Source organism: Caretta caretta, chromosome 3 (genome assembly GCF_965140235.1).
Source record: "Caretta caretta isolate rCarCar2 chromosome 3, rCarCar1.hap1, whole genome shotgun sequence".
Classification (NCBI taxonomy): Eukaryota; Metazoa; Chordata; order Testudines; family Cheloniidae; genus Caretta; species Caretta caretta.
The window spans coordinates 108,863,622-108,891,416 of record NC_134208.1 but is presented as its reverse complement, the minus strand read 5'-3'; the positions used below and the strand labels follow the sequence as shown (position 1 = coordinate 108,891,416).

General features: G+C 39.5%; 1 protein-coding gene across 2 annotated transcripts in view; it reads right to left on the bottom strand.

Annotated features, from left to right (window-relative positions):
• VTA1 (vesicle trafficking 1) overlaps window positions 1-27,795 on the bottom strand; it is an 85,179-nt gene that overhangs the window by 38,642 nt on the left and 18,742 nt on the right. For both annotated transcript variants that reach the window (XM_048844366.2, XM_048844367.2), the window contains 4 exons: window positions 18,230-18,324; window positions 14,160-14,287; window positions 12,823-12,898; window positions 4,986-5,097 (listed from right to left, as the gene is read on the bottom strand). In XM_048844366.2, the coding sequence (XP_048700323.1) occupies window positions 4,986-5,097; window positions 12,823-12,898; window positions 14,160-14,287; window positions 18,230-18,324 (411 nt within the window). The remainder of the gene's footprint in view (window positions 1-4,985; window positions 5,098-12,822; window positions 12,899-14,159; window positions 14,288-18,229; window positions 18,325-27,795) is intronic.

Sequence of the window (27,795 nt, the reverse complement as noted above, 5' to 3'; positions counted from 1 at the left end):
AGCGGTTGTCAAAAAAGACCTAACAGAATGTTAGGAACCATTAGGAAAGGGATATATAATAAGACAGATAATACAATGCCATTTATATAAATCTATGGTATGCCCTCACCTTGAATACTGCATGCAGTTCTTGGTTGCCCCAGTCAAAAAAAGATACATTAGAATTGGAAAAAGTAGAGAAAGGCAACAAGAACGATTAGGGGTATGAAAGAGCTTCCATCTGAGGACAGATTAAGAAGACTGGGATTGTTCATCTTAGAAAAGAGATAGCTAAGTAGGGAACTGATAGAAGTCTGTAAAATCATGAATGGTGTGGAGAAAGTGAATAAGGAAGTGTTATTTATCCCTTCACATAACACAAGAACTAGGGGTCACCCAGTGAAATTAACTGGCAGCAGGTTTAAAACAAACATTAGGAAGTATTTCTTCACACCACGCGTAGTCAACCTGTGGAACCCATTGCCATGATATGTTGTGAAGGCCAAAAGTATAACTGGGTTAAAAAAAAAAACAACTTAGATAAATTTATGGAGGATAGGTTCATCAATGGCCATTACTCAAGATGGTCAGCGATGCAATCTCATACTCTAGGTATCCCTAAACCTCTGACTGCCAGATGCTGCAACTGGATGACTGGCTGAATCACTCAAGAATTGCCCTGTTCTGTTCATTTCTTCTGCAGCATCTGGCCACTGGGCTAGATGGACCATTGGTCTGACTCAATATGGCCTTTTTATGTAATCTTTAGTTGTAATATTACTGCAGAGGATTGAAAAGTAGTTGATACAAGAGATAAACAAACAGTTATTTTTAAGATGCTGGATCAGAATTTTTCATTCAAGAACTGTTTTAAGTATGAGATCTGAACACAAATCTGAAATGAAAATCTTTTACAGTAAATCAATGCTAGTAAAATTAGATCATCTGTTCCTCAAAATACACCAATTACAATCTAAGTTTAAAACATTTGTAACATGGCAAAGAATGTTTAAAAACTATGTAGTAAAACAACTGCAGTCTCTTCACACTTCAATTTTATAGTTTTCTTTTTAACAACTGGCAATTCAAAAGGTAAATATTAGGACTTCTGTAGTTTTACAAAAACCTTGTTTAAAGCTATCTAATATTTATATTTCTAATTTTGTCGTCAATATATATAGCCAAACCATATATTTACAGTTCTAGAGCCCACGTGAATGAAATACTATCATTCTATATTTGCCTTCTTTAACAGTCACATTTTTATTGCCACATAGTGTTTTACACAGAGTGACAGCAACAATTCCATAGATATTTCATCTTGGCAAATATAAAACAGATAACTTTCTGCTTTGAAGATAGTGATCGGTATTTAAAGCAGATCATAAAAGTAACAAATCTGGAACATTACAGTAATCATTCTGACACACAATACCAACAACTTTTAATTAAAATATCATATGGAATACAGCTTAGAATATCATACTGAATATTGGCATAGAAACCATATTTTTGGAGGTGTTAGGAACTCCAGACTAGAACTTTAAAGACTGTCTCCTCTTTCCAACTTATCCTGGAGTAATTTCAGCTTCCAAATCATTTCATTTTCTTATCCTGGTGTACCATTTCACTTCAATTTACTGCAAACTATGATTCTAAAAACATTTAGAACACATACTTTCCTCAAATCAGGTAAGAAGGGTGCTCCAGTACCTCCCCTTCTTGAAAGTTAAAGTTAATTGCATCTACAAATTTCTCCTTATTCTTATGAGGACTGAAAAGGCTCCTTGGAACTCTCTAATATTAATGTCAGTAATTCATGTATTTTACCGCCTTTATACTTTGTCCATTTAGGATTTTTTTAATTTATAAATATACATAGCTTATAACTACATTTTTCTTGACTGCAATAAAAGTTTAGTAGCTGACCCAAGGGTACTCCTGAGTGATCTTCATGTGTACTCTATGAGTTGTATTCTAACCACATTAATAAATCAAGTGTGCTATTTTAAGTTTCCATGGTCTTGTAGGATACTGACAAAAGCCTCCACTAAATCCAAGAGCAGAATTACATAGAGAACGCCTATGTTACTGTATAAACATCTCCAAGACTTACAGTATGGTTTTCAAGAATCACAGGGAGCACAACACTTATGGAAAATATGGTAATTTGTCAAGCTGGAGATGGCTAGTTTCAGTCTATTTAAACATGCACTTTTTCATTCGCAAGAAGAGGCAGAAAGTGAGCAAGCCGAAAGGAATGGGGAAAGTCCAGCAGTATGTTTAAACAATGCTGCTTTTCTTTCTGGGATGAACAAAGCAAGAATTATGACAAGTTCTTTTTCCAGAATATTCTACTGAAAAATCTATTTGCATATGATCTTTGGCTCTACAATCCTCAAAATGTTATGGCATGTATGCCACATCTGGTACAATGTTAATAATCCCTAAAAAAAGTATTTTGTCATTTTATTGCCCATACATAAAAATAGAATATGGCGTTAATGCCTAAAAGAGTAATGCCTTACCGAACAAAATAAAACTTGTCAAACAAAAAATATAGCCTGTTGATTATGAAAAATACATATTGCAGGCTCACTTTGAATAGCAATGCTTTCATTTTTATATCACCACCAAAAATACTGTCCCCATTAGTTTACTTTTACTTATAACCCTGGCAATGGGACTTGCAATTTTCATTTTTTCCTACAGCCCCTGGTAACGATACAGAGTGAAAAGTAGTGGTTTTAGCATAGTAGTAAGAGTGAAAAACTACTGAATTCTAATCTCCCCTCTGACTGGTTCTGTGGCCTTGGGCAAGTCCCTTATCATCTTTGCTTGTTTCCCAGTCTGTAAAATGAGGAGGCATAATACAACTTACACTCCTCATTCTAAGGATCAGTTAATATTTGTACAACGTTTTGAAGACTAGAAGTGGTATGTAAGTTTTAATAGTAGTAGTATTACTACACGTTGCCTAGCGTTTATTCAATTTTACAAGAATCAAACAAGTTTTGTGGGCGATCACTAGTTATGAATTTGAATAATAAAAACAAATTCTTTAATTTACAGACTTCTATATTTGCAGATTTATAATATATTGATAATAAAAACTAACTCATTTCACATTAGCTCTTTTAACAACATTTTTCAGTTAACTAAGTGCATGTCAAACTGGGGTAGGTTGCCACATCTGCACTCGGAGTTTGCATTGGTACAACTACATGAGCATTGCTGTACCAGTGGCTAAAAAGCTCAGTTTGAGACAACGCCTAATTCTACAGAACTACGTAAGAATATAGTTTCAATTTAATATAGCATTATTCTTGACTGTTTAAAGTTGTACATTGTAGCAACTGGCTGCTGTGCTCCAGCTCAGAGGCAACTGTATTTCAGTGGTTGAGTGTACTGATTTCAGTATTTGTAAAGTGCTTTGGGTTTCTTTGGTAGGAAAAAATATACTACTATGAAACATTTATAATAATTAGGATAAACTAATAATCTGAAATATGATTTAATATCAATTCACAAATATCTATGAATTTCATTTACATGTGTTCTAAGGAGTATAGTTCTATGGTATAAAACTTATAATTTGCAACTACAGTCCTTTAGGTGGCCCTATTCATGTCTACTTTTAAAAGTATAAAGGCTAAGTACGCTGCATAGTAAAGTAAAACTAGGTCACAATCATTTTAGAGAGTAGTTTGAAAATAACTAATACAAACAGAGATCTCTTGTATGGCTATCAGACAAAAGGGGGACAGTAAATATAGGTAGTTAAACAGAGAAAGAATGTATGAGCAGTAATACTGTTTTTTTTTTTAAACTAGAAAGCCTACAAACACCATAAATAGTGCCAAGTAAGATGTAAACTCCAAAAGATTTAAAAAAAATGGATACCCAGAGGTATCAGCCTAAAAAATGCAATAGGATATCTGCTGATTACTACATGTATCACTCATCCCATTTTCCTTGTACAACTCTGGAACACATGTATTTTTGGAAGAGATATAAGCTCTCATGTTCCAGGGCATAAGCCAATCTGTTATTCAAGAGAGCTTGGAAAAAATGTTCCCTGAGAGCAGATTATTCTATGACCACTACTACAGCATTTCTTGCACCTTTCTCTGAAGCATCTAGTACTGTTGGCAATTGGAAATCTGCCTAAACAAACCACTGATCTCATCCGATATGGCAGTTCTTATGTTCCTATTTTCTGTTTTTCTCCATGGCATCAGCTAGTTGCCACTACCTCAAGCAGCATAATGTATTTGAAGGACCAATAGTCTGATCTCTTCTCAAACTGGAAGTCATGCCCATCCTTCCTTTTCTTTGATTAGATGGGTAGGGGCTCTCCAAAAGCATGAGATCATGTTTCAGAAAGGTTGAAAACCAGATCCATAATAGTATATGTCTATCTCCTAATGTTTAACACATTTTAAATTAAATTGAAGAACAGAAGTCTAGAGATAATATTTTTAGAATCACTTTTCATAAAAGAACTATATTGTCTATGTCAGAGCCAGGAATAGAGCCCATAACCTTAGTACACATCCTGTACCAACAGATTCAGAACTTTACATTGCTACTTGACTACCTTCCAGCTGCAGATCTGCCTTAGAGTCAAAGAGGGTATGTGATAAAGGGAATTAATTTACCAGGCCTTTTGCTTCTGAAAACTATTAAATTCCATCTTGAGACATTTATGAAATTAGTTTCATTATCCTTATTTAGTTTCTAGCTGAGACTTATCCAAAATCACAACATTCCATATGCAAGCAAGATTTTTTTAGTGTTGCCAGTCAAGAGAAAAGTCCAATGAAAATCAGAAAGATGTCTGGCACAGAAAAGAACAACAGAAAATTATTGTGAAACATTCACCTAAGCAGAAAAGTGATGATAATAAGTTCCCTTTGGAGAAACATATATAACAATATTCACCTTAATTCACTAGCCCATCCAATCTGTTAACGTTATTTTATTTGAAATAGCAATGTACATACCATAATCTTCCTCGTCCATTCCAATAGGTCCAGGTTGAGGAGTCTCTCCATTCTTTAGACAGTTATGAATATATGCTGCCTTCCATCTGGCATATTTTCTGTGTTGAACATTCTGGGGGGGGGTTAAAAAAAAGTGTCAAAAACGTACTCTAATTTTTGGGACTTCACAGATTAAGAAAATACACTGGTCTTCAACCTTCTATTTTAAGCAGGATTTAGATTTTCCACTCCTCCTCAGGACGAAAAAAAATGTTACAGTAATCTTCTCTGCAATTACCTGATACCACTATAAACAACTATTCAGGTAAGTAAATCAGGGAACTAATAAAGACAAGCTCTTAAATGGGATCTCAGCTAGAGGTGAAAATGTGGGAGGTCTTCAATTAATGCAACACGTCAAGATAAGGGGTAGAACGTGACACCCTAGTCATCTAGTATATTGAACTGTTCTCTGAGTACTAAAAATTGATAGGTGTTTTGTAACTGTCCACACAGCGCAGAAATAAATTTTACACTCTGATAATTTCAGACCATCTGATTAAGATTTCGTCTCTCTCACTAAATTCAAATAATTCATCTCTAACCAATAATATTGGAATTTTTATAAGATATAAAATTCCAAATAGAGCTTTAAAATCATGTCTGTATAAAAGAGGTTATAATTTCATCTACACGTTCTGGTGACATTAGAAAGACACTGTAAAGTTTACCGTAGCATCTTATAATGGAGCTAAAATCAACAGATGGAACAGCAGCTTTGTTATATCTAGTTGATTATCTTTGCTAATCTCTGTACATAAGAAAACATGACAAAATTAGTGAATTGTATGTTAGGTCAATGGCAAAATACCTTCAATAACCAGAGAAATAAGAGTACTAGGTGTTTAACAAATACTAATATCTTCAAAAAGAGTTTAAAATAACTCTTCTCAAGAGAGCCTGTAGCTAGTTTTGGCAAACTGGTATTTTTTTGAAGCTGGATGACTGCTGAGCAGTGAAAGTGACAAGAAGTTCGTACTCAGCTGCTGGAAGGCTTTCCAATTCCATCTTCATAAAAACAGTGTGGAATTGAGAAAATAAAGTAAGGAAAATTTAGAATGTCAATATTTTAAAATCCTTCCCTTATTTTTGGCCACCTTCTGTTTCTGGGAAACAGGAACCATCAGAAAAACCTCTCATCAAGGGCCTTTACAGATTCCTGTTTTTCCCCAAAATGAACGTTGGAGTGATTAAGGTAATTTAAGGGTTTTACTGACTTCAACCATTGCAAAAATGGGATCATAATGACCTACAGAAAGAAGACACTGAGCACTCTCACTTGTCACTTTTACAGATCAGTAACTGAATTGTACATATGGCCAAAACAAACTAGAGGAGCCAAAAAACCTGGCAAATTCAAACCTGGTGCAAAAGGGTACAATTTCACAGAATTAAGTGAAGGTTAGAACTGGTGTAAGGTTTATTTATATTTCAGGCAAATTTTAGAACTGAGTATAATATAATAAAATGAAAAATATCTGGGCTATTTTATTTCCCCTTGGATGGATGTAATAGATTTTTTTTAATTACAAAAAAAGGATGTCCAATTTACTAGAGAAGTCTTGGTGGGTCAGGAAAGAAGATCGTTATAGACAGTCACTTAAGGTGGGTGGAACTGCCCAATCACAGGTTTGGTCAGATGTAAGATTACCTATTTTAGCGGATGGGACTCTGTGTGTGTGTGTGTGTGTGTGTGTGTGTGCGCGTGTGTGTGCACGCATGCAGGAGGAGTGCGGAGATTACTGGAGTAACTCTGCAAATCCAATCTATCAAAATTAGGTTTAGCAACATCCTTTTCATTTTGCTCTAGGATTCATCCTAGCTTTGGAGCATGCGTTCCACTGAAGACCACATCATATTGACAAGATGTTGCTGGTCAGTATATTTGGAGACAATCATGAGGCTATAAATGTCTGGGGAAGACAAGTAATCTGGCACAAAGCAGACTGCACACATCTTTTAATCTATGTCTTATGGTCCTTCCTGAGGTTTTCATTCATGATTCTGGGAATGTGATAAATAGAGATCCAAAGCTATATTTTATTAAATTCAAAGCACTATCAGTTGTGAATCAGTCAGACATCAGTGACATAAAATTAGATAATGCTTTTCATATTTTAGCTGGTCTTTGTCTAGCTGCATGCTTGGATGGGTCAGGTGAAAGCGGTGGCCCTAGTTTTTGCAGCTAGTCTGACCTGCAGGAAATGCCCTATTCTGAAGATGGACTTATTTAAAAACGTATGCAGTGTTGTTGTATCCATGTTGGTCCCAGGATATTAGAGAGACAAGGTGGGTGAGGTAATATCTTTTACTGGACCAACTTCTGTTGGTGAGACACAAGCTTTTGAGTTTACACAGGGCTCTTCTTCAGGTCTGGGAAAGGTAGGCTTGGTCTCCTTACTTAGTATAACTATGTCACTCAAGGGTGTGAAAAATCCACACCCCTGATTGATCCATAACTCCTTGTGCCAGCTCAACTGGGGGAAGCGAAGGGGACAGTGGGGGAAGGATGTACCCTGCCAGTTCCTGCAACACTCTTGATGGTAGAGCCCAAAGACCCAGACTATGCTCCTGGTGACTCGCCGACGGCAGAGACTGCCAGGGAAGCCAAGTCATTGCCCGCTGAGGAGGCTGCTGCCTGCTCTATGTCCCAGCCCAGAGGGAAGTAAGGCCTACAGACTGTTTGTTTGTTTTGCCCCACTCAGGAGCCATAGACTGTGTGCTTTGCCCCAGCTAGGAGGCTGCAGGGCAACAGTCTGCTTGTTTGTTTTCCCGCCCAGGGACCCACAGACTATTTAGCTAAGTGACCCCGGCCGGGGTCCGGGACCCACTTGACTGAAATCACCTGTTTAACGGGAAATTCCAATGACTGTGTGACTGCGTGTACCAAGCCTGCACTGGGCCACCAGGGGCGCCCCAAATTGACACGCAGGGCCCCTGTCACAGGGTACATCAACTCATCTAAATATTTGCCTAGTTTTACAACAGCTATGTGAAAAGCACTAGTAAACACAGTACAAACTAAAATTTCACACAGACTATGAAATGTTTATACTACTCTATATACTATACACTGAAAAGTAAGTACAATATTTATATTCCAATTAACTTATTTTATAATTATGTGGTACAAATGAGAAAGTAAGCAATTTTTCAATAATAGTGTGCTATGACACTTTTGTGGGTTTATGTCTGATTTTATAAGCAAGTAGTTTTTAAGTGAGGTGAAACTTGGGGTACACAAAACAAATCAGACTCCTGAAAGAACATAAGAATGGCCCTACTGGGTCAGACCAAAGGTCATCTAGCTCAGTATCCTGTCTTCCAACAGTGGCCAGTGCCAGTTGCCCCAGAGAGAATGAACAGAACAGGTAATCATCAAGTGATCCATCCCCTGTCCTATTCCCAGCTTGTAGCAAACAGAGGCTAGGGACACCATTCCTGCCCATCCTGGCTAATAGCCATTGATGGACCTATCCTCCATGAATTTATCTAGTTCTTTTTTGAACTCTTATGGTCTTGGCTTTCACAACATCCTCTCGCAAGAAGTTCCACAGATTGGCTGTGCATTTGTGTGAAGAAATACTTCATTTTATTTGTTTTAAACCTGCTGCCTATTAATTTCATTTGGTGACCCCTAACTCTTGTGTTATGAGAATTAGTAAACAACACTTCCTTATCTACTTTCTCTATACCAGTCATGATTTTATAGACCTCAATCATATCTCCCCTTAGCGGTCTCTTTTCCAAGCTGAAAAGTCCCAGTCTTATTAATCTCTCCTCATACGGAAGCCGTTCCATACCCCTAATAATTTTTGTCCTACCTTCTGGAATTTCCCTAGTTTTCCAAAATTTATTAAACATTGACATCAATGGCCACAGATCTCTCAGCCAATCCTTTTAGGACTGTTGCATGCAAGTTATCCAGGCCTGTTGACTTAAAAATATTTATCCCTAGTAGAGGTCTAATATCCTCAGTTACAAATGGACAGGAAAGGATTTCATTATCCTCATATGATATGAGTTCATCATCCCACTTCTTTCCAAACACAGAACAGTATTTATTGAACACTTCTGGTTTTTCTATATCACTAACAACAATTTTATTTATTTCCATCTAATAATGGGCCTATGCCATTGCTAGGATTTCTTTTGTTCTTAATGTATTGAACTTCTTCTATTGTCCTTAACCCTTCCAGACATGGATTTTTCCCCCTGACTTTAGCTTCCCTCATCAGTTTTCTGCACTACATAACTTCTCATTTATGTCAATTGCTATCTATTTCCCCCATTTTCCATTTGTTATACACTGCCTTTTTATTTCGCCACTGAACCAGGATGGGGTTCTTTTGGAGTTTTCCATATGAACTGTATCTTTGGATCTGAGAGTAGCAGCCATATAAACCAAACGGACTGCTAGATAGAAAGAATGCAAAATTCTCATAATCCAGTTGGGCCCTAATATTTTGTTTAGGGGGAAAAAAACCCCTACTAGTCTACTATTTGCTTTATGTGAGCATGAAAGGGCAAAATTATGTCTTATACTAGGAGGACCTGGATACTGGCTCCACCATTGTTTCTTCTTCTGTGCCACTCAACTATGAAAAGTGCAGTTGTTCCTCTTTTCCATACTTAGAATGCTCTGCTCGCTACAGCTGCAGCTCTGGGATGCCCTATTGCCATTTAAGTTGCCCCACTTTCCCGTTAATCCTCTTCCCATACTGCTTTATACTCATCCATCTAGTACACATTATCTCAGTTTCCCATGGGGATGTGAAAGGATGCAGGGACTGTTTAGGTTTGGACTGAACAGAGCTTTGAGTGTCCAGCAGGAACCTAACTGGAGGCACTGAAGGAACAGATGTTGGTGTTCCTCATTGCCTAGAAGGGTAGTCCTCTTTATTGGAGCATATATGTCTGTTGTGGGGAGGAGCTGTCAGTCTCAAAAGACAGAATATACATTTGGTACTTTCCCCTGATCATCTTTTCTACTTCATGGTTGGTTAGGATTACCTGGGGGAACAGGGCAGCAACGATCCTGCAAGCTATGGCTGATTTCTGGCTACTGTGTATCCTGATGGATCTGCTGCTGAAGAAATGTGGAGTTGCTTGTTGGTTGTATGCACTCTGATGCTTGCCTGCTAGCTTTTTTCCCCTTTAGTGGTCTGTTTCTGTGGGGGTGGAAATATTGAGCCACAGGAGAATCACTGGAGCAGTTACTCCATTTCTTTGCCTGAGCTGTTGTGTTGGTAATGGGAGTTTATAGCAGAAGAACCATTATCACTAAGCTCCCCCTGCAGCCCTTCTGCTGGAGGTGAGAAAGATGAGATGCTCAAAACTGAGAGTTAGGGATAATTCTGGCATGAGACTTCTCTGGAAGGAGGGGGTCTTGCCAGCATAGGCTCTTTTTCCTCTTCCTACCAAATCTGGAATACGAGAGGAGAGAAGTCTGCTTGGCTGCTTTCCCCTATAGTCAGGCTGACAAGTGAAGTCACTGGAAGAGCTGGAGTGACACTTGTGCTCTCGCTCCAGCCCCTGAGCAGATGAAACTATGTAACCCGAGTCCTCTGGGAGACTTGGGTATAGGGGATGGGTTGGAGGGCAATTGGAAATGTGAATTTATGGGCCAAGAGGGGCATGTTTGCAGCCCACCAGAGCAGTTACCTAGCATCTGGATGCTTCTGCTTTCCAGCTTCCTCTGAGTGCTGGGATTCTTCAGATTCTGATACCTCTATTCCTCCTCGTCTTTCCTGTGCTGCGGGGGCGCATATATAAAACCCAGGCTTGAAGCCCTCAAAGTGCCTGGCTGCATAAGAGACTGATCACGTGAGCAACTAGGGTCCAGAATCCTTGTTGGAGTCAGTCATGTTGGCTGCCAGCTAAGGATGTACAGTTTACATTAGCTCAAGAGCCCAAAGATAGTCCCTCACATGATTCTTTAGACAGTGTGTCTTTGGCCTTTTTTATGCCTCAGAGACCTTTTCTATCTATTCTTCTATATGCAGTGTTGTAGTTGTGTTGGTCCCAGGATAATAGAGAGACAAGGTGTCTGAGGTAATATCTTTTATTGGACCGACTTCTGTTGGTGAGACACAAGCTTTTGAGTTTACACAAAGCCCTTCTTCAGGCCACAAGCTTGTAAGGACAACTGAATCTTCCGCTTGATGGAAACATTCAGAGTCTGAAAGACAGGTTAGACCTTACATCTTGGGATGTGACATAAAAAGATGTAATTACTGATTTACCTCTGCTACTGAGGGGAACAATGTTCCAAGCACCTGGATTATAGAAGGTTAAAAACTGCACTTGGAAGAGTGTTGGTTACTTCTGATTAGATGCAGGTCAGTAAACTTAGAATCCAGGTTCTTGTGTGAAAGCACCTTTGTCTACCAAGTTCTTTAAGGGACCCATTCAGTTTTCATTGCTGTCAATGGACATTCTTCCATGGGTTTAAGCCCTAAGTGAAGCTAAATCCCTTCTCCTAACTAGCTTAACTGAGCTAAAATCTGGGGGCAGAAGAGAACAACTGACCAGTATGAGCTATCTTTGAGAAAGATCACAGCAAGCATCATTTTACTCTGAACCCCCTAGTCGTATGTTTGCCAATTTCCACTTGGATAGGTTCTATCCCATCCCCATTCAGAACTTCTGGCACTAGTTTTTCCACAAATGCTACTAAGACCACATATCCTTCTGCTGCTGGGACACCAAGTGCTTTAATATTTCAGCATCTTGTTTTGATCTTCCAGGTATTTTAAACTGCCTTTGACTAGACGCGATCTAGTCCGCAATGGATTTCTTTTTATCTTACTGTCCAAAGATTTCAACCTTTTTGTCACATTTTTCCATCAAGACTCTAATTCAGCTAATTCTGCAGAAATCCCTTGAGTTATTTTCTAGAAAGGAAATAGAAGAACATGAAACATCTTGATTAGACTTTATCTGTTCCAGTCTAAACCTTCTGCTGCAAGAGTAAGCAGGAGCAGGTGATTAAAGTGAGGGTGTCTGCCAGTAGTACAAAGTAGTCTTGGTGATTGCTCCCATTTTTACCAGGCATACTTTCATCCCATTCAGCCAGGTCTGAAGTCTTTGTCTGAATAAGAAATCTGCTGAAAAAAGTGGCTATAACCAAGTATACTTTAGTTACTCGCAATTTTTAGTTTAGAATTGTTTTTCTAGAAACTAGTTCTGGTGGTGCTCAACATGCTTATAAAGTGACTATTCGTGACATTAGCCGCACATTTGTGAACTGAACTTCGGTACTTGCGGATATCAAACATCATTTTTTAAAAGATATCTATTATTTGTTGCACCAAAAAATGTATATTGTACTTTAAACTTTATATAGTGCAACCTCAATTATTGGGGTGAGAAGCGCTTTTCTTTAAATGGGAGAGGAGGAAGAGGAGTTAGACTTTCCCATTTTCCCTCCCCAGTTCCCCTGGTGACCCTCCCTCTAGCTGGTGCAATATTTCATCCCCACGTAAATGTACCGTATGTTCATTACTAACTGAAACACTTGTACAGGTATAAAATTTCTATGCATAAAGGATAATACACACAGTCTGTATATTACACTTTATGGAGGAAATACTGGATGTGATTCCCTCTAGATCCTGTGATCACAAGAGTGAAGCTGTAGATGGCAATAAAACCCATCTACATTGACATTCACAATTAACAGCTAATATACTGAGAGCCAAACGGTAGAACAAAGCTTTAACAGACTAAAACCATGTCTTTGTGTCATTGCTGGAAAGAAGCTATCAATGATATACTGTACACCTGTGTAACTTACCTCTTCAGTGAGCTCCCCAAATACAGACAAAACATCTATCAGGAGACTTGCAGTATAAAAGGACTTTATCATGTTTCTACAAGAAACAAACATCGTGCGAACTTTAGTTTCATATGCTGAATATCATTAGTATCAGGTTTTAAAAGGTAAGCATTTTTAGGCCTAAAAATCTCTAAAAGTAGATTTGTCAATTCATAACTTAGTTGTTACAATTTTTCACTGAAGTCAGGTGCACATTCATTTTTTTTCAACTAGTTTAATCTAATCAACAATAGTCCTACATAAGTATTATTTTAATAATAAAGTCTTAAAACAATAACAAACTGAATAAGGAACTATTTGACATGTAGTCCTATAGCAATATTAAGAATTTTGCTTATTACTGGTGATCTCAAAAAATGAGTTAAGGAAATACTATAAATTTAAAAATTATATGATGTAACCCCTCCACTCAAAATTTCTTATCTTTGCTACTAACACCACATTATTAAAAGGAAAAGAATTTTAAAATCTCATTTACTTATCACTATTTGAGCTTTGATGTTTCTTTCAGATTGGACAATGAAAAATAATTAAATCAGTTTCACTTTTGTTTATAGTCAGAGTCACTAATCTTAACTTTGTCATAACACTGTATTATCAAACACCACAGGGAAATATTTATTTGTTTAAAAAACAATTGTCACTGACATTTAAAATAAATGAAGGTAGTTTAAAAAACTTTCCACAATACTTGGATCTAGGAGTAAATTTAAATTGATAATGCCCCTTTAACTAGAAGGCAAAATACAGATTTTTCAAAACTGATCTGGAGTTTTGCTCTGTAGATGCCAATTCATAAGACATTCTAATGTATTTTCATAAAAATAATTAGCCATTTTATTATTCTCTAGTAATACCATAAATCAAACCACAATACTGTGACCTTAGCGATGTGTCATCATAGATATATTAGTAGTACAGCAGTAGAAATACTTTTGCCATGTTTGATGATGATGATGATGATGATTCAATATTGGCCTCAGGAGTCTCTCTTCTTAGGTCAACATAAGGCTGTTTTCAAAATGAGGTGCATAATTTGCCAATAAAATAAGGCATTATATACTGAAAGCCATTCAGAGATGCTAGCCATTTTATAATGGTAGCTTTAAGGGGTAGTGATGAATGGGTTTAAAAAAAAAATTGCGAAGAGCAGATGACAACCCAATGTTTTTCCATAAATCAGGAAAGAAGGACAGAGTTTGGATATTTGAGTTTCTGGACTCTAGATTTATTACTTAGGTTAGGTAATGAAGACAAAAGATACTTTCAGCCATTTGCTTTCATTCTTCACTTACTTGTGAAATCGCCCAGCTCTATCTTCATTGTCTGCATATAGAAACATTTTCAAAGCATAATTCTCCACATGGGCACAGCCAACTATTTCCTGAGTAATAGCTTCATTATCACCCAGCTGCTTTTTCATCTGAAGCAAGTTAAAAATACATATCTGGTTACTGACTAGCTCTCAGCAATTGAATTTCAAGGACACAGGATCAATTTGCTAATTCAAAACAATCCAGATGCAATTAAACACAAAGACACGATTAATAACTTTATTTCAGTTTCTTATAATATGACAGAGCGCAGCCTTTTGGGGAGAAAATATTATGAACTAATAACTCTAAATGGCGTGTATTATGATAGAAGCATTCTTCACAGTAGTCTTTAGAAATATTGAAAGAAATATGCACATATGTTGCTGTGAAGGAATATCTAGACTACATCATTTTTTCCACTATCTGAAAGACCGTACATTCTGAACTCTGAGTAAGGATTGAACACTACCGAATTCATAATGTGTGTTTCACAGAGTCACACAGTAGATCAGTATGACTACATATTTTTTCTGTCTTATAAAACATTTTTGTGCTGCACACTATAGTATTTAATAAAAACTCAGATCTAATGAAAAGGAAATCCCAGCTGTAACCTCACTGCTCTGATGACCTAAATATTTACTGGAATGCTCAGTCTAAGCAGTGAACTGCAATTGAAAGACCTCTTTTCAAAGATGTTACAGAGTACAAGAAACCTCAGGTTTCCTAATAAAATCCGTAAAGTAAATAACACTGGTACAGTTACAACAGGTGGATGTAGGGCTCCTGAATAGACTTACTGTTTGCATTTAAAGACATCTCAGTTTATCCTTACAGAACAAAAAACAGGAATACTACACATAATACAAACATGCAACTTCTATACTGCCAAAAATTGTAAAGGCAACTTTGAATGGTAGTCTATTTTTTTTTTTTCAAAGGGCGCACATGAATAAAGTCTACAGGCTAGACATCTATAATATTAGGAACACCTACAGCAACGTAAAAAGCACACAAGTACCCAAAAACAGCCACTCGAGAGTTTTAGACCTGAAATGTGAACATTATTGCAAATAGTTATTTTTCTTTACAAAAGTAAATTAAACATGATTTTCATCATAGCTATGTTACAAAACAACTGGTATTTGAGAGAGCTTAATTTTCTTCCCAGTGAATTATCATTATTTGTAAGTAATTTTGTCAGACTTATATTTGACCTAAAATATGCGAACTTGTACTCACTGCTTTTATTTATTGAAGATGAACTGTCATTTCATACAGATTTCCTTAGCCAAGATTTTACATATAATGGGGCAGTTTTAATAAAGGTACTCCAAAATAAAGGAATAGATATTCAAAGGCTCAAATAGCACACAGGTTCCTAACTCTCACTGAAAGTCAATGGGAATTAGGTGCCTAAAGCTGTGCCTTTGAAATTCGTCCCCAAAGAGCATTGTAGTGCTGAGGTTGAACTTTATGTACTAAATTATGGTTTATAATTCAAACCTAAAAGCATGCACAATGGCTTTACTTTGCCAGAACCATTAAGATAATACAATTATTTAATGCAAAGGCATATCTACACAAAATATGTAAAATATTTTATAATGCAATAATATACAGTATTAAACAATAATTAATCATGATTATTTACAAAATAATGGTGTTTCATAACAAATTTTGTTTCTGGTAATTTCTAGACAGCTGAGTTATTTTATTCTTTACAGCTATACAGCATCTACATTTGACTGAGCATGATAATTGTTTGCACCTCACCACCCGTGACAAAATATGACCTCACATCCACAAAAGCTCAAAAAGCCCTAAGAAATATTTAAACCAAGACCAGAAAGACATTTTTGTTCTTCTGGCTAGTGAAAAACAACTATGCTTGCTGTTAACAAATCATCGCCTCCTTCAGAGAAGCTAAAACGCCGAATTACCTAAAAATGCTAGTCTGTGCAAACATAAAAAATAAATCTGATGCTTCAGAACCTTCTGACTATAGTTCTGACTCCAGCCTCCCAGTCTTGGGTAAAAGAGAGAAAAGGGCAACACTTAACTAACAAAAAATGACATCTGCAATATACTTGATTCTCCCGTACTGAGCTTCAGACAGGGGCACACCAGGGAGACAACCACTACAGCAATTAACACATGACACTTCTTATGATAATGGGTAGAGGCCACATATCATTGCTCAAATTATTTTACCTTTTTTCAGATATGAACCAAAAGGTGCTATTGGACTACCTAGATAACACAGCTGAAGTAGATGGTGTAGTACTACTGCTCTAATCATTCATTTCCAAGAGGATTCAGAGAGTGCTGATAGGAAATTGCTCCTCTCCAAGACAACAAAGTTATTTCAGCTCCCCTTTTTTTCAGCATCTACATAAGACCATTTGAAGATGTGGCAAGATACAACAGGCTCCAATGTCAACATGTCAAGGACACTTTCCTGTATATAGCATTTTCAAAAGATAAAAGCAGTGCAAGAATGTCATAAGGCCAACAAGACAGGAGCTACTGAATTAATAGTTAGCCTCAGACTGAACCTAGACAAGACTGAGGCAGTGCTGGTAAGAAGAAAAATGCTTTGAAGAAATAGCTGGTACATTGTCCTTGGCTTCACATTCAATGTAATGCTCTGTGAATCTATTTAACACATCACTAAGCTAAGGCATCAGATAGTATCAGAGACGTTACAAAAAAAAAAAAATGCTTCTTCCACTGCAGTTTGCTAGTAAACTTTACTATTTACTCCCAGATGAGGCTCTGGCCACAGTGATCCATTCATTAGTCACCTCCAGATTGGATTATCACAATTCACTCTATTCTAGGATAGCACATGAACACAATGCAGATACTCCATCTTGGGCTGCCTCTCTGCTGACGGGGACAGACTTCCATCAACACTTCACTTCTGTGTTCCCTCCATTGCCTACTAGTCCATTTTCATTTCATGTTCAAAGCTTTGGTATCAGAAATCAGATTAGCCCAGAGGACAACCACTTTGAGGACACACTGCAAGATCCTTCATAACTGGCATGATAGTGATAAATTATTTTCCAAGCATAGCATTCCTTCACCGGGGGGAGAGAAAGGCAGACAACTCCATGAAGGGCAACAGGAATTTTACATGAGAAGTCATTAGGTGGCATTCAGCTTCTATAACTTTATTGATGTATTCAACCATGCATTTTCTTTTTAAATTTACTCCTCTTCAGTTTAAGATACTTTTTTCTTTTGCTCAGGATTGGTCCTTGCTTCTCAGAGGCTCAGATGATTATTTACATAGTGAGTAAGATTAAGGTTGCCACATTATGAATTCTTGACTGATCGAGTTCAGAAATTATGACAGATCTTAACATTTTTAGATTGTTACGTTACTTGATCTTACCAGCATGGCAAGAGATTTATTTCTTCCAGCAAGACATTTAGGGTAAGATTTTCAAAAGCAGTCAGCATTGGGTTAACCACATCCACTCATGTCAATGGTAAAACTCTCATTGACTTCAATGGGAGAAAAGATAGGCCATGCATGAGCACTTTTGAAAGTCGTATCCTTAGGTCATCTGATTTCTCAATAGAGTTTAAATAAAGTATCATTATAAAATATCATTGTAATTGCATCCGATGAAGTGAGCTGTAGCTCACGAAAGCTTATGCTCAAATAAATTGGTTAGTCTCTAAGATGCCACAAGTACTCCTTTTCTTTTTGCGGATACAGACTAACACGGCTGCTACTCTGAAAACTGTCATTGTAATATGTGTACTTCACATAGAATTTTATGGTAAAATTTTGTTTTGTATTAGATTTCAGTTAAGTTTGTGTAAATATATGTAGACCCTTTGCCCCTCCTGTCACCTAATTTAAAAACAATACATTACAACAATTAAACAGTATGCTTGCACATATAGGTTTGTTTCATTAATTAATGAAAAGGGAAAGGCAATTCCAATTGTTTAAAGATGATTTTTTAAAAAGTGAGATAGTAGTAGATTCTCTAATAGTATAGCAAAAAACCCCAAACCCAAATACTCACAGTTTCCAACTGATCCATTAGTTTGGATAAAAATTTGCGGCACTCTGGGGTTTTACTGTCAAGCTTCATCCCAGTCTGCATAGCATACAAACGGCCTTTAAAGGAGAGAAAATATTAAAAGGTCACCAATGAACTTTCTGTGTGTGTTTGTGTGTATGTCTGTCTATATACAGATGTCCCAAAACCAGATATTTTGAGGAACAATTTCATTTTTACATTGTTAAATCATAACTCTAACCCTATCGAGTGTTCAACTACATTCGTTATTGCACACTTAGGGCAAACTGGATTCTGCAAAGATTTATGCATGTGCTTCACTTTTTGCACTTAGTAATCAATTGATTTCAATCAGTAAGTTTTTGCAGCTTTAGACCTAAAATATAACTATAATGAAGCATTTGTAAATAAACACCATCCTTAGTTCATCTCCCCTAGGTATAAGAGTTTATCCGAATTAGAGTGATGATTAGGAGTTATAGACCCATTTCCCTTATTAAGAGGCTCCCTTTTTGAAAGAATAGTGTATGTCAGGAGCTGACCACAACAAACTAATAGGTTTAGAGTTTAAATTTCTGTTCTAATAATTTTTTTTTTAAATATCCTGATTTAATAGGTTTAAATTTAAGGTTTGACAGGTGTAACAAACCTGTCCAATTTTAATATTTTTGGAATTTAAACTTAAGAATTTTCATTTTGTATTCTCAAAACGCAGTTTCTCTATCCAGAGAAGTATTTTGAAGGTACTGACTTCAGGCAAGTGAAGCACAGAGAGGGCTTAAGACATGGAAAAGAACTAAGAATCATAACAAGAAACTTTAAATCCCAAATCTGCCATTCTTTCTCAGACCTCCCATCTGTCCAAAAACTTCTCTCTTCTGATGTTTTATACTCACCTAGTCTCCTGCATGTCAAACTTTTTCTCCAGAGCTAACTATCTATTCTCCTTCCTATGCTGATATTGCTGCTGGATGGACCCTGGTTGAGCCAAATAAAAGTTCAGAATGTTTTAACTGCAGCAGATAGACAAGAATCTTTGAGTACGTTTATACTGCAATTAAAAAACGTGGCAGATTTAGGCTCCCGGGCTGAAAGGAGCTGTTTAATTGCATTGTAGACTTTCAGACTTGGGCTGGAGCCTGGGCTCTAGGGCCCGCAAGGTGAGAGGATCCAAGAGCTTGGGCTGTAGCCTGAGCCTGAACCTCTACTCCGCAATTAAACAGCTCCTTAGCCCAAGCCCAGCGTGTCTGAGTCAGCTGACAAGGGCCAGCCGCAAGTGTCTAATTGCAGTGTAGACATACACTTTAACACCAGGGCCTGCACTAGGCGATGGTGAGTTGGCCATATTAAGAATCTTTTCCATTTGGAGGAACTTTCTGCTCTGTGCCAGAATTTCCTGAATGCATAAGGAGCAGTCCCTGTCCCTGGTGCTCAGCCAACGTCCAACCAGTCAGATGCAGTGACTTCAGGTCTGGATGGTATACTTGACTCTGGTTTGCAACAGCAGGTCTGGGCAATCTGGGAGCCTGATCGGTGGTTATGTGTACATTTGTAACAGGTCCGTCAGCCAAAATTGCCTCTCATACTAGGGAGTTTTGAGAATGAGAGTGATATGGTCTTGTCTGGCTTTGGCAAGTCACCCTGGAGGATTAGTAGAAAGGCATATAGGAGGCCTTGACTCCACTGCAGAAGGAAGGCAATGATCCTGGACACATCCTCTCTATCAGGTCTATCAGCAGAGGCCCATACTGATGGAATATCAACTTGGTGATGGATTTCTGCAGCGACCACTTGTAAATGGGGACAGTTTCCTGCTTAGGAAGTTCGCCAAGATGCTGCTGGCTCCTGGGAGGTGCAGAGCTACCAGGGTTATGCCATACAGTTGGCACCAACTCCAAAGCTTGACTGTCTCTGCAGATGTAGGAAAGAGCAGGAGCCTCCTTGCTTGATTATGAAGTGCATCGCTGACATACTGTCTGACAGCAACAACACTTCCAAGTATCACAGGACAGAAAGAAGTGTTGCATACCAGTCTGATGGCTCTGAGCTCTAAGACGTTTATGTGCGGGTCCATGTCTTCCAGTGACAGTGACCCTTGTATCTGTAGATGGTCCAGATGGGCTCCCCAAACTGCTGACATGTCCATGATAGATGGCCTTGAAGATGATGGGCCACAAAAGCGACACCTTTTTCGACAGACTGTTTTGCAGGGGTTAGATCAGTGGTCCCCAAACTTTTCAGGGTCACATGCCCACACCCTGGTCTGCGCCCTCCCCATCCCCGCTAGGAGCCAGAAGTAGCACCACGGCTCCGGGGGGGGGGGGGGGGGGGAGGGGCCAAGCCTGGAAGTTGGAGCAGAGCTGGGGGTGGAATGGGTCTGGGTGGCACTCCCCCTCTGCCCCCCAGAGGGGCTGGCCTGGGCCCAGCAGTCCCCCCTCCCCCAAATATTCCTCCACACCCAACACTAGCGGGGCACATCCCACAATTTGGGGACCACTGTTTTAAACTGACCTCTACCAGAATAGCAGCCATCTCAGGAAGGCTATCAAGTTGTATCAATTACATACTTAATAGACATATAAACTAATAATGTGAGGCAACCTGGTGCCACTGTAGTGGGGTGTGACTTCACCCTATTCAGTAATGACCGAAGTGAGAGGAATCTATCCTCTGGTAGGTAAGCCCTTGCTGTTGGGGGATCTATCTTGGCTCCTTGGAACTCTATCTGGGAAGGGATAAGAGACTATTTCTCACCATCCACTAGGAGGCCCGGAGAGCACATTTGAGACTTAGAGTTTCCTGATGTTAGCTACCTCTGATGAGCCAGTCATTTAAGTACAGATAGACATGAATGCCCTTTTTCTACAGGTGTGCTGCCACCTTTTGTAAAAGCTCTTGGTGCTGTGGACAGTATCTCGTACTGACAGTGATTTGGTCCCATCATAAATCTCAGATACATCCTGTGGGCTGGGTGGATGGCAATGTGGAAATATGCATCCTGTAAGTCTAAAGCGACAAATCAATCCTGAGCCTGAAGTGATGACATGATGGAGGCAAGCATTACCATTCTTTACTTTGAGGTGCTGTATTTGTTCAGTCTCCTCAGATCTAGGATAGGACAAAGCCCCCCCCAACTCTTCAGTGGAAGAGATTTCTATTCCTGATATGTCCTTATTCTGTACTACTGTAGCCAGACAGCCAGCCCCCCCCCTCAGACCAGCATTGCTGGAAACACAGGAGGAAGCCGGAACAGGGCACTTAACATATATTCCAGCACAGCCTTTGAAGCTGTGAAAGCACAGGTGTGCTGCTACAATGTGCCTCTGGGAACAGATACAACGATTAAGCTCACAGCAGGCAGAGGCCCTGTGACAGACATGGCTCTTCGCCCCTACTAAATAGCGTGATGCACACACACCAACATCCTAGGTGGGAAAATATTTACCCTGATAAAAGAAATGTCCAGTAGTCGAAACTTATTGTTTCTCTCCTTTGCAAGTGTAAACTACTCTTGCGAAAGCTGGCGTCACCCCGACAGACCAGCCTCAATTTGGCATAAGAAAGGAGAAAGAGAATAAAGGAGTACAGAGGTATAAGTAGGGGACCTACAGCACCATGATTTTTGAGTGCTTTTCACTATCTATCTGCTGGTCAGATAAGTGACAGCCTCCCAAGGCTTCTGCAGCTAAGAGGGTCCCTACGCCTTGTCCCTTATTCGTCTTTCCGTGGAATTGAGTGACCGATCCTGGCTTGGCACCGCTGGAATCGAGAGATGCAAGGAGGGTAAGAAGCACCCACACCTGATCTCCTACCTTTAGTGTACACATATTTTGAAATAGAGCTCTATACTTTGTTTTCTTTCTTTGGGATTGTGGCTTCAGTTTTGTAACTTGTTTGTGTGTGTAACATCTCTACATTTAAATAAGTAGGCACTAGCAATTTTGTAACCACATGATTAGAATCTAGCTTAATACATTTTGGTAACCATTTATGCATAAGCCTGACTTGTTTTCTCTGGTTTACTGTAAAGCAGCCAACACAATTAAAGAACCTCAGCCGTTTTGGCTCTAAAGCCTGGCCATTAGGTGAGAGTACTAAGAGCCTAGCGTTGAGTTGTGCCGCCTCCACGGGGCAAACTCTTGGGGCACCTGTCAGTCAATCCTGGCTGCCCGCTGCGAAGGAGCTCTGAGCTCTAGCAGTTAAAGTCACGGGTGGTTAGGACCTTGGGGCATCCGTCAGCCTAGCCCGGGCTGCCCGCCGTGAAGGGACAGTGCGTCCTAGCGGTTAAAGTCACGGATGGTATAAACGGGCATAACTGGCATCTCACCAAACATCCTTGACCGTCAGCTAACAACTACCTCTTCTATAGCTCCTAGACAAAGTAATGAGGCCACTACTGTTTGTAACAGGCTCTCATGAGAAGGGTCACAGAAGACGGATGGGGAAAGTCCATGGGGTAGGGGGCAAAGAAAAAGAAATGGATGGGGTAGCCATGGGACGTCCAGCACTCATTTGCTACCTATACAGCACTCCTCTGTCAGCTGTTGTTATCTCTGACCAGACCCAATAGATGGTGGTGAAGTGATTTCCGAAGGTCAGGTCTGGGATGGTCTTGATATGGCTCTCAACACCCTCATCAAATCTGCTGACTCTGGGAAGAATCATGGAGTGTAAGAGAGGAGGATGGGCATGCCTCCTGAGGTTGCTTTCTGAGCAGATATTCCAGCTGGCAACTGTGGGAATAAGCCTGTATTCTTTGTCTATGATGGGCTGATATAGGAAGGGCCTGAATTACAGCATTGTGATGTAGATCTCTAAAGAGCTCAGCACTGCTCTGGAATACTTGAGAGAACAGAGTACCTCTTCTGATTGCTTGCTGAAGAGCTCTATGCCCTCAAAAAGTAGGTCCTCTACTGTCACTTGGACTTCTTTTGGAATCCCAGACACCTGTAACCAGGAGGCCAAGCACATTGTGACTGCTGTAGCCATGTGGTCAAATCAGACTCGTCTACTGTCAATTGTAGCGCTGTTTTCATTACCATCTGTCCAGCTCCTCTCCAGAGTCCTGCAGGAGCCTAGACAGAAAGAGGATTACTCTTTCCCCCATCAGAAAACTATTTAGTGAACTGAGTCTGGTAGTTCATGATGCAGAATTGGAGGGAGGCTGATAAGTAAACCTTTTGGCCAAAAAGGTCCAGTTCCTTGAAGACTGTATCTTTTAGAGTTTCCTTGTGAAATTAGTCATTTCCTGGACTGCAATACCACAAGAGACCCTGGTGTCAAATGCACATAAAATGTTTGAAGACTAAGTGGAAATTGATAATGCTTTTCTACTCTGCAGAAGGTGAAGCAAGATGGGGTATGCTACAGTCCATCTGCTAGGTCCAGTATGCTCTCATTGATTGGTAGGGCAATTCCTGTTGACAATGATGAGCTAAGGATATCAAATAGCTTGTCGTGTTCTCTTGGTTCACCACTAGCTTGATGTGCAAGGCTGAAGCTATCTTCAACAGCACATTTTGGAAGATCCTAAAATCACTGATGGCCAGTGTCAGGGCCAAGTTTACTGCTTCATCCAGAGAAAAGGATGCATTAGGTGGGCAAGGCAATAGGAGATTTTCCTGAACAACCTCTGCATCCTCACAAGGGGATTCCTCTGGTTCCAAATTGGGGGTCCTGGCAATTGATAGGGACAGTGACCGAGACCTCCTTCTCTTTCCTGACATGTGATGGGCTCCATTCTAGACCTGTGGGAAACTAGACCTAGTAAGGCCAGTAAAGTCATTGTGATAAATTGTATGGGTATTGGCCAGACAGTGGTTGGCCTGTCCACTGCCAGTCACGCACCAGAGCTTGGTAAAGTGTGTTTCTGAAATTCCTCCACGGTAATGTTCCAATCTAATGAGAGAAGGTTTCCTGCTCAAAGTCAGGACAAAGGAGTGGCTTGGCGATGGCACGGGGGAGTACATCTCTGGGAAGGGTGGTGTTGATGGGTGCAGGTCTAGAGCTGGTGCCAGTTCTAGTGCTGAGACCAGGGGCAAAGGACAATTCTTCAAAGGTGTACCTTGGTACCTGAAAGGGCTCACTGATTGGTGTCAGTACCAGGCCAAGTCTCAGTGTTAACATCAGTGCCTGAAACATGGTCTCACAATCCTGCTTCTATCCCTTGATGTCAAGGAGCGTTTGGGGAAGACTTGTCTTTGGAGGAATTTTGACTCCTCCTTATGGGAGGAGCTCTCTGTGGGTATGCTGCTCAGTGTCTGAAGTAGTCAAAATGGGCGCTGGGTCTCTTTCCTTGGAAGCTGACATAGATGCGCTTGGTGCCAAGACCACTCGTGCATAAGGTGCTGGGGATCTTGACACTGGTCCCAGTGGTCCTGGCATCCTTTTAGAATTCTTCTCCCCACTAGAACTGGAGGTATGGGTACCTGGTTACTTTGGCACTTCCTGCAGATAGCTTCCTCAACTCCAGCTTGGAAGATGTCTCTTTCATGGATTTCTCCAAGAGATGTAATTTGAGCCTTGTGTTTCCTGATTTTTGGGTGCAGGAGGGGAAAGTGTGTCAGCTTAAGCGCTTGTCAGGGATATGTCCTTCCTTGAGGCAGAAAAGACATATGCTGTGCATGATGAGCAGGGTTTAAACCCAGTGGGTTAAGCGACCATTATGCTGGTAGTTGGCACCCAGCGCCTCATTCCAGCAGGGGATTTCCCCTTGTCTTTTGGACCAGCAAAAAAAAAAAAAAAGTAATAAATTTAAATAATAGGAGTGAACAGGAATTTCTTCAGAGTAAAGTTGGGTTTGAAGCTTGAGAAACAGAGTGGACTGGACACCATTCAGGTTCCATCTTGAAGCCATGAACTGTAAAAGGGAACTGAGGGAGGGTGACGGGACCTCGACATTTTCTGCCCTCATACTGGAGCACAAAGAGGCAAAGGGCACACAGACTGCCCTGATGGACGCTGTCATTTGAAAGATTCCAAACCTGCATGAATGAGGCACATGTGCATGTACACTGGGATCCACTATGACATATTCAAAGAGAAATTTAAAGGCTATCAGAAAAGAACCTAGACCCTGCACCTGGTCAGTGCAAATATAAAATTAATTTAGTAAGCTAGCAATAAAATATTCTAAGTGTTCAGCCTCACGAATAGAGGTATTAAGTGTCAGTTCTACATTAGGGCTTGTGGATGCTTATAAACATGATCACTTTAGGAACACTGGATCCCTTGCCTTATTGTAAAAAATCAAAGTAAAATGGGGTTCTCTTAGCCTTCATATTTTCTGACAAAGTTCCAATCATGTGTTTTATGGAAGAGATTCTAAGACATTACCCCTGAAATTACTGTACCTTCTGCAAAATAAGGTCTGAAGTTATGTTCTATACCAGGCGTGGCCAAACTTACTGATCCTCCGAGTCTCATACAATAATCTTAAAAAGTTCGCTAGCTGGGCGTGCCTGCTGGGGTACAAGGCTTCTACCCTGCAGTAGGCACCTGACAAGGCTGAAGCCCCAAGCCGCAGCAGACATGCCCCACGGGGCTGAAGCCCCACCGCCCTGCCGCAGGGCAGAAGCCCTGAGCTCCCCGCCCCCAGTCTGGTAGGGGGAGAATGGGGGGAGAGATAGGGAGTGCTCCACGAGCTGCATTTTAACTGTCAAAGAGCCACACGTGGCTCGCGAGCCGCAGTTTGGCCACCCCTGCCCTATACAATGTAAAAATTTAAAAAGCACAATCCACAATAGTTGATTCAAAATACAGATTTTCTCCATTTCATTTCATTTTTCCACTTGGTTTATCTTATTTATCTATTTCACAGTAACAGGATAACAACTCACAGGTTCTTTTCTCCATATTTTTTAAACATGGAATGCAAACCAATAATTCTATGTTATGTTGTGGGAGGAGGAAGAAGGAAATTTGGAGACTTTTTACAAAGATATGCCCAACAATGGTTGAAGGTAAAAAGTAAATGGGTCACTGAAGGTATGTGGAGTCATCTAACCATGTTATTTCATTGCCAGAATAGAACATACTCAATTGTAATAAAATAACTAATCACCATAAAGTACATTTAATTTTTAGTATTAACTGTACAGTAAACTGGAAACTGCCTCGACAACTCCAGTGAATTAATGCGGAAGTTATCAGTCTGTCCCCCCTTCACATCATTATACATTAAATCCAGTAAGATTGCCGGGGGGGGGGAGGGGCGGGGGCGGAGTGTAACAAGCTGATTTTGAAACTGGCAGAGGGACTTGACAGTGATTGCAGTAGGGAACACGCAACCCCCATTCTGAAGGCAGACAAATCAGAGGACATATTGAACTTGCTGTGTAAGTAAAAAAGGGCTCCAAACTTCCTCCAATGATTCTGAAGTAGAGCAGAATCACCTTGGCTATCAGTTATTAGGTTTGAACAGTGAGTCTTACAATCTGGTAAGTCTTTCCAAAGTTTAGGAAATGTACCTCACATGAGCCAAATACCACATTATTTCAAAACCAAATTTCTTCAAAGCAGACAAAGCATGCACTCCTTATTCAGGATCATGCACTGGCCAAGTTTTAAAACGTTAAAATAAATATGAGTTATTTAACCACAAAAAAGACAAACATTTTTTAGCAGATGAAAAACAACATACTTTTGCCTTCAGACTCCTCCCTGTACACATTTGGATAATTTAAAAAATAGCCTAACAGCTGTATCATCAACAATGCAAAAACAAAAACAAAGTTCTAATTTTGAGACTAAATAGGAACTTCAGTCCAAAAGATATGTTTTGGGTAAAAGCTCTGAGCAACTGAAAATAAGAGTTTGGCAACTGAAAGAAACTCAATAAGTTTAAAAGCAGATGGAATTTATCATATGTACTCCCTTATCCCTTCCCCCCCCCCCAAAAAAAAAAACACTTACATTAAGATATAGTTAAGTTGAAGAGTATGTACCAGTATTTTATTTTTTTTACCCTCCAAGGTGCTGCAATTATTCTAAAACCAAGCATTACAAATCCACAAAATTTAGAATTAAGGATACACTTAAAAGAAACCCAAACATATTAAAATAAGCACATATGAAGCACCCAAACAACTTTAACTCTGCCCTGCACTAGGGCTAACCATATGAATATGATTAAGGCATTTTAGTGTTTGCAGTCCCACATACAATTAAACACATTTTTAAAACACACTAGATTTTTTCCCCTACTTTTTGCCCCCCAGCGCTGTGTTACAGGAACACAGAAATTGCCATACTTGATCAGATCCACAAACCATCTAGTCCAGTGATTTCTGATGATGGCCAGCACCAGAGGCTTCAGATGAGCTTGCAAGAAACACTGTATTAGGCAGATGCTGAATAACCTACCTCCCACATTAGGTGTCATCCTAATTTTTAATAGTTAGAGTTTGGCATAAAACCTGGTAGCATGAGATTTAATATTGCCTCTAAAATTTGCTAGTATTAACTATAAAACCTCTGGATATTCTTGTTATGCATATAAATATCTAAGCTCTTTTTGAATTCTATTAATTTTTTCGACTCAACAACATCAGTGATCTAATTCAGATTTA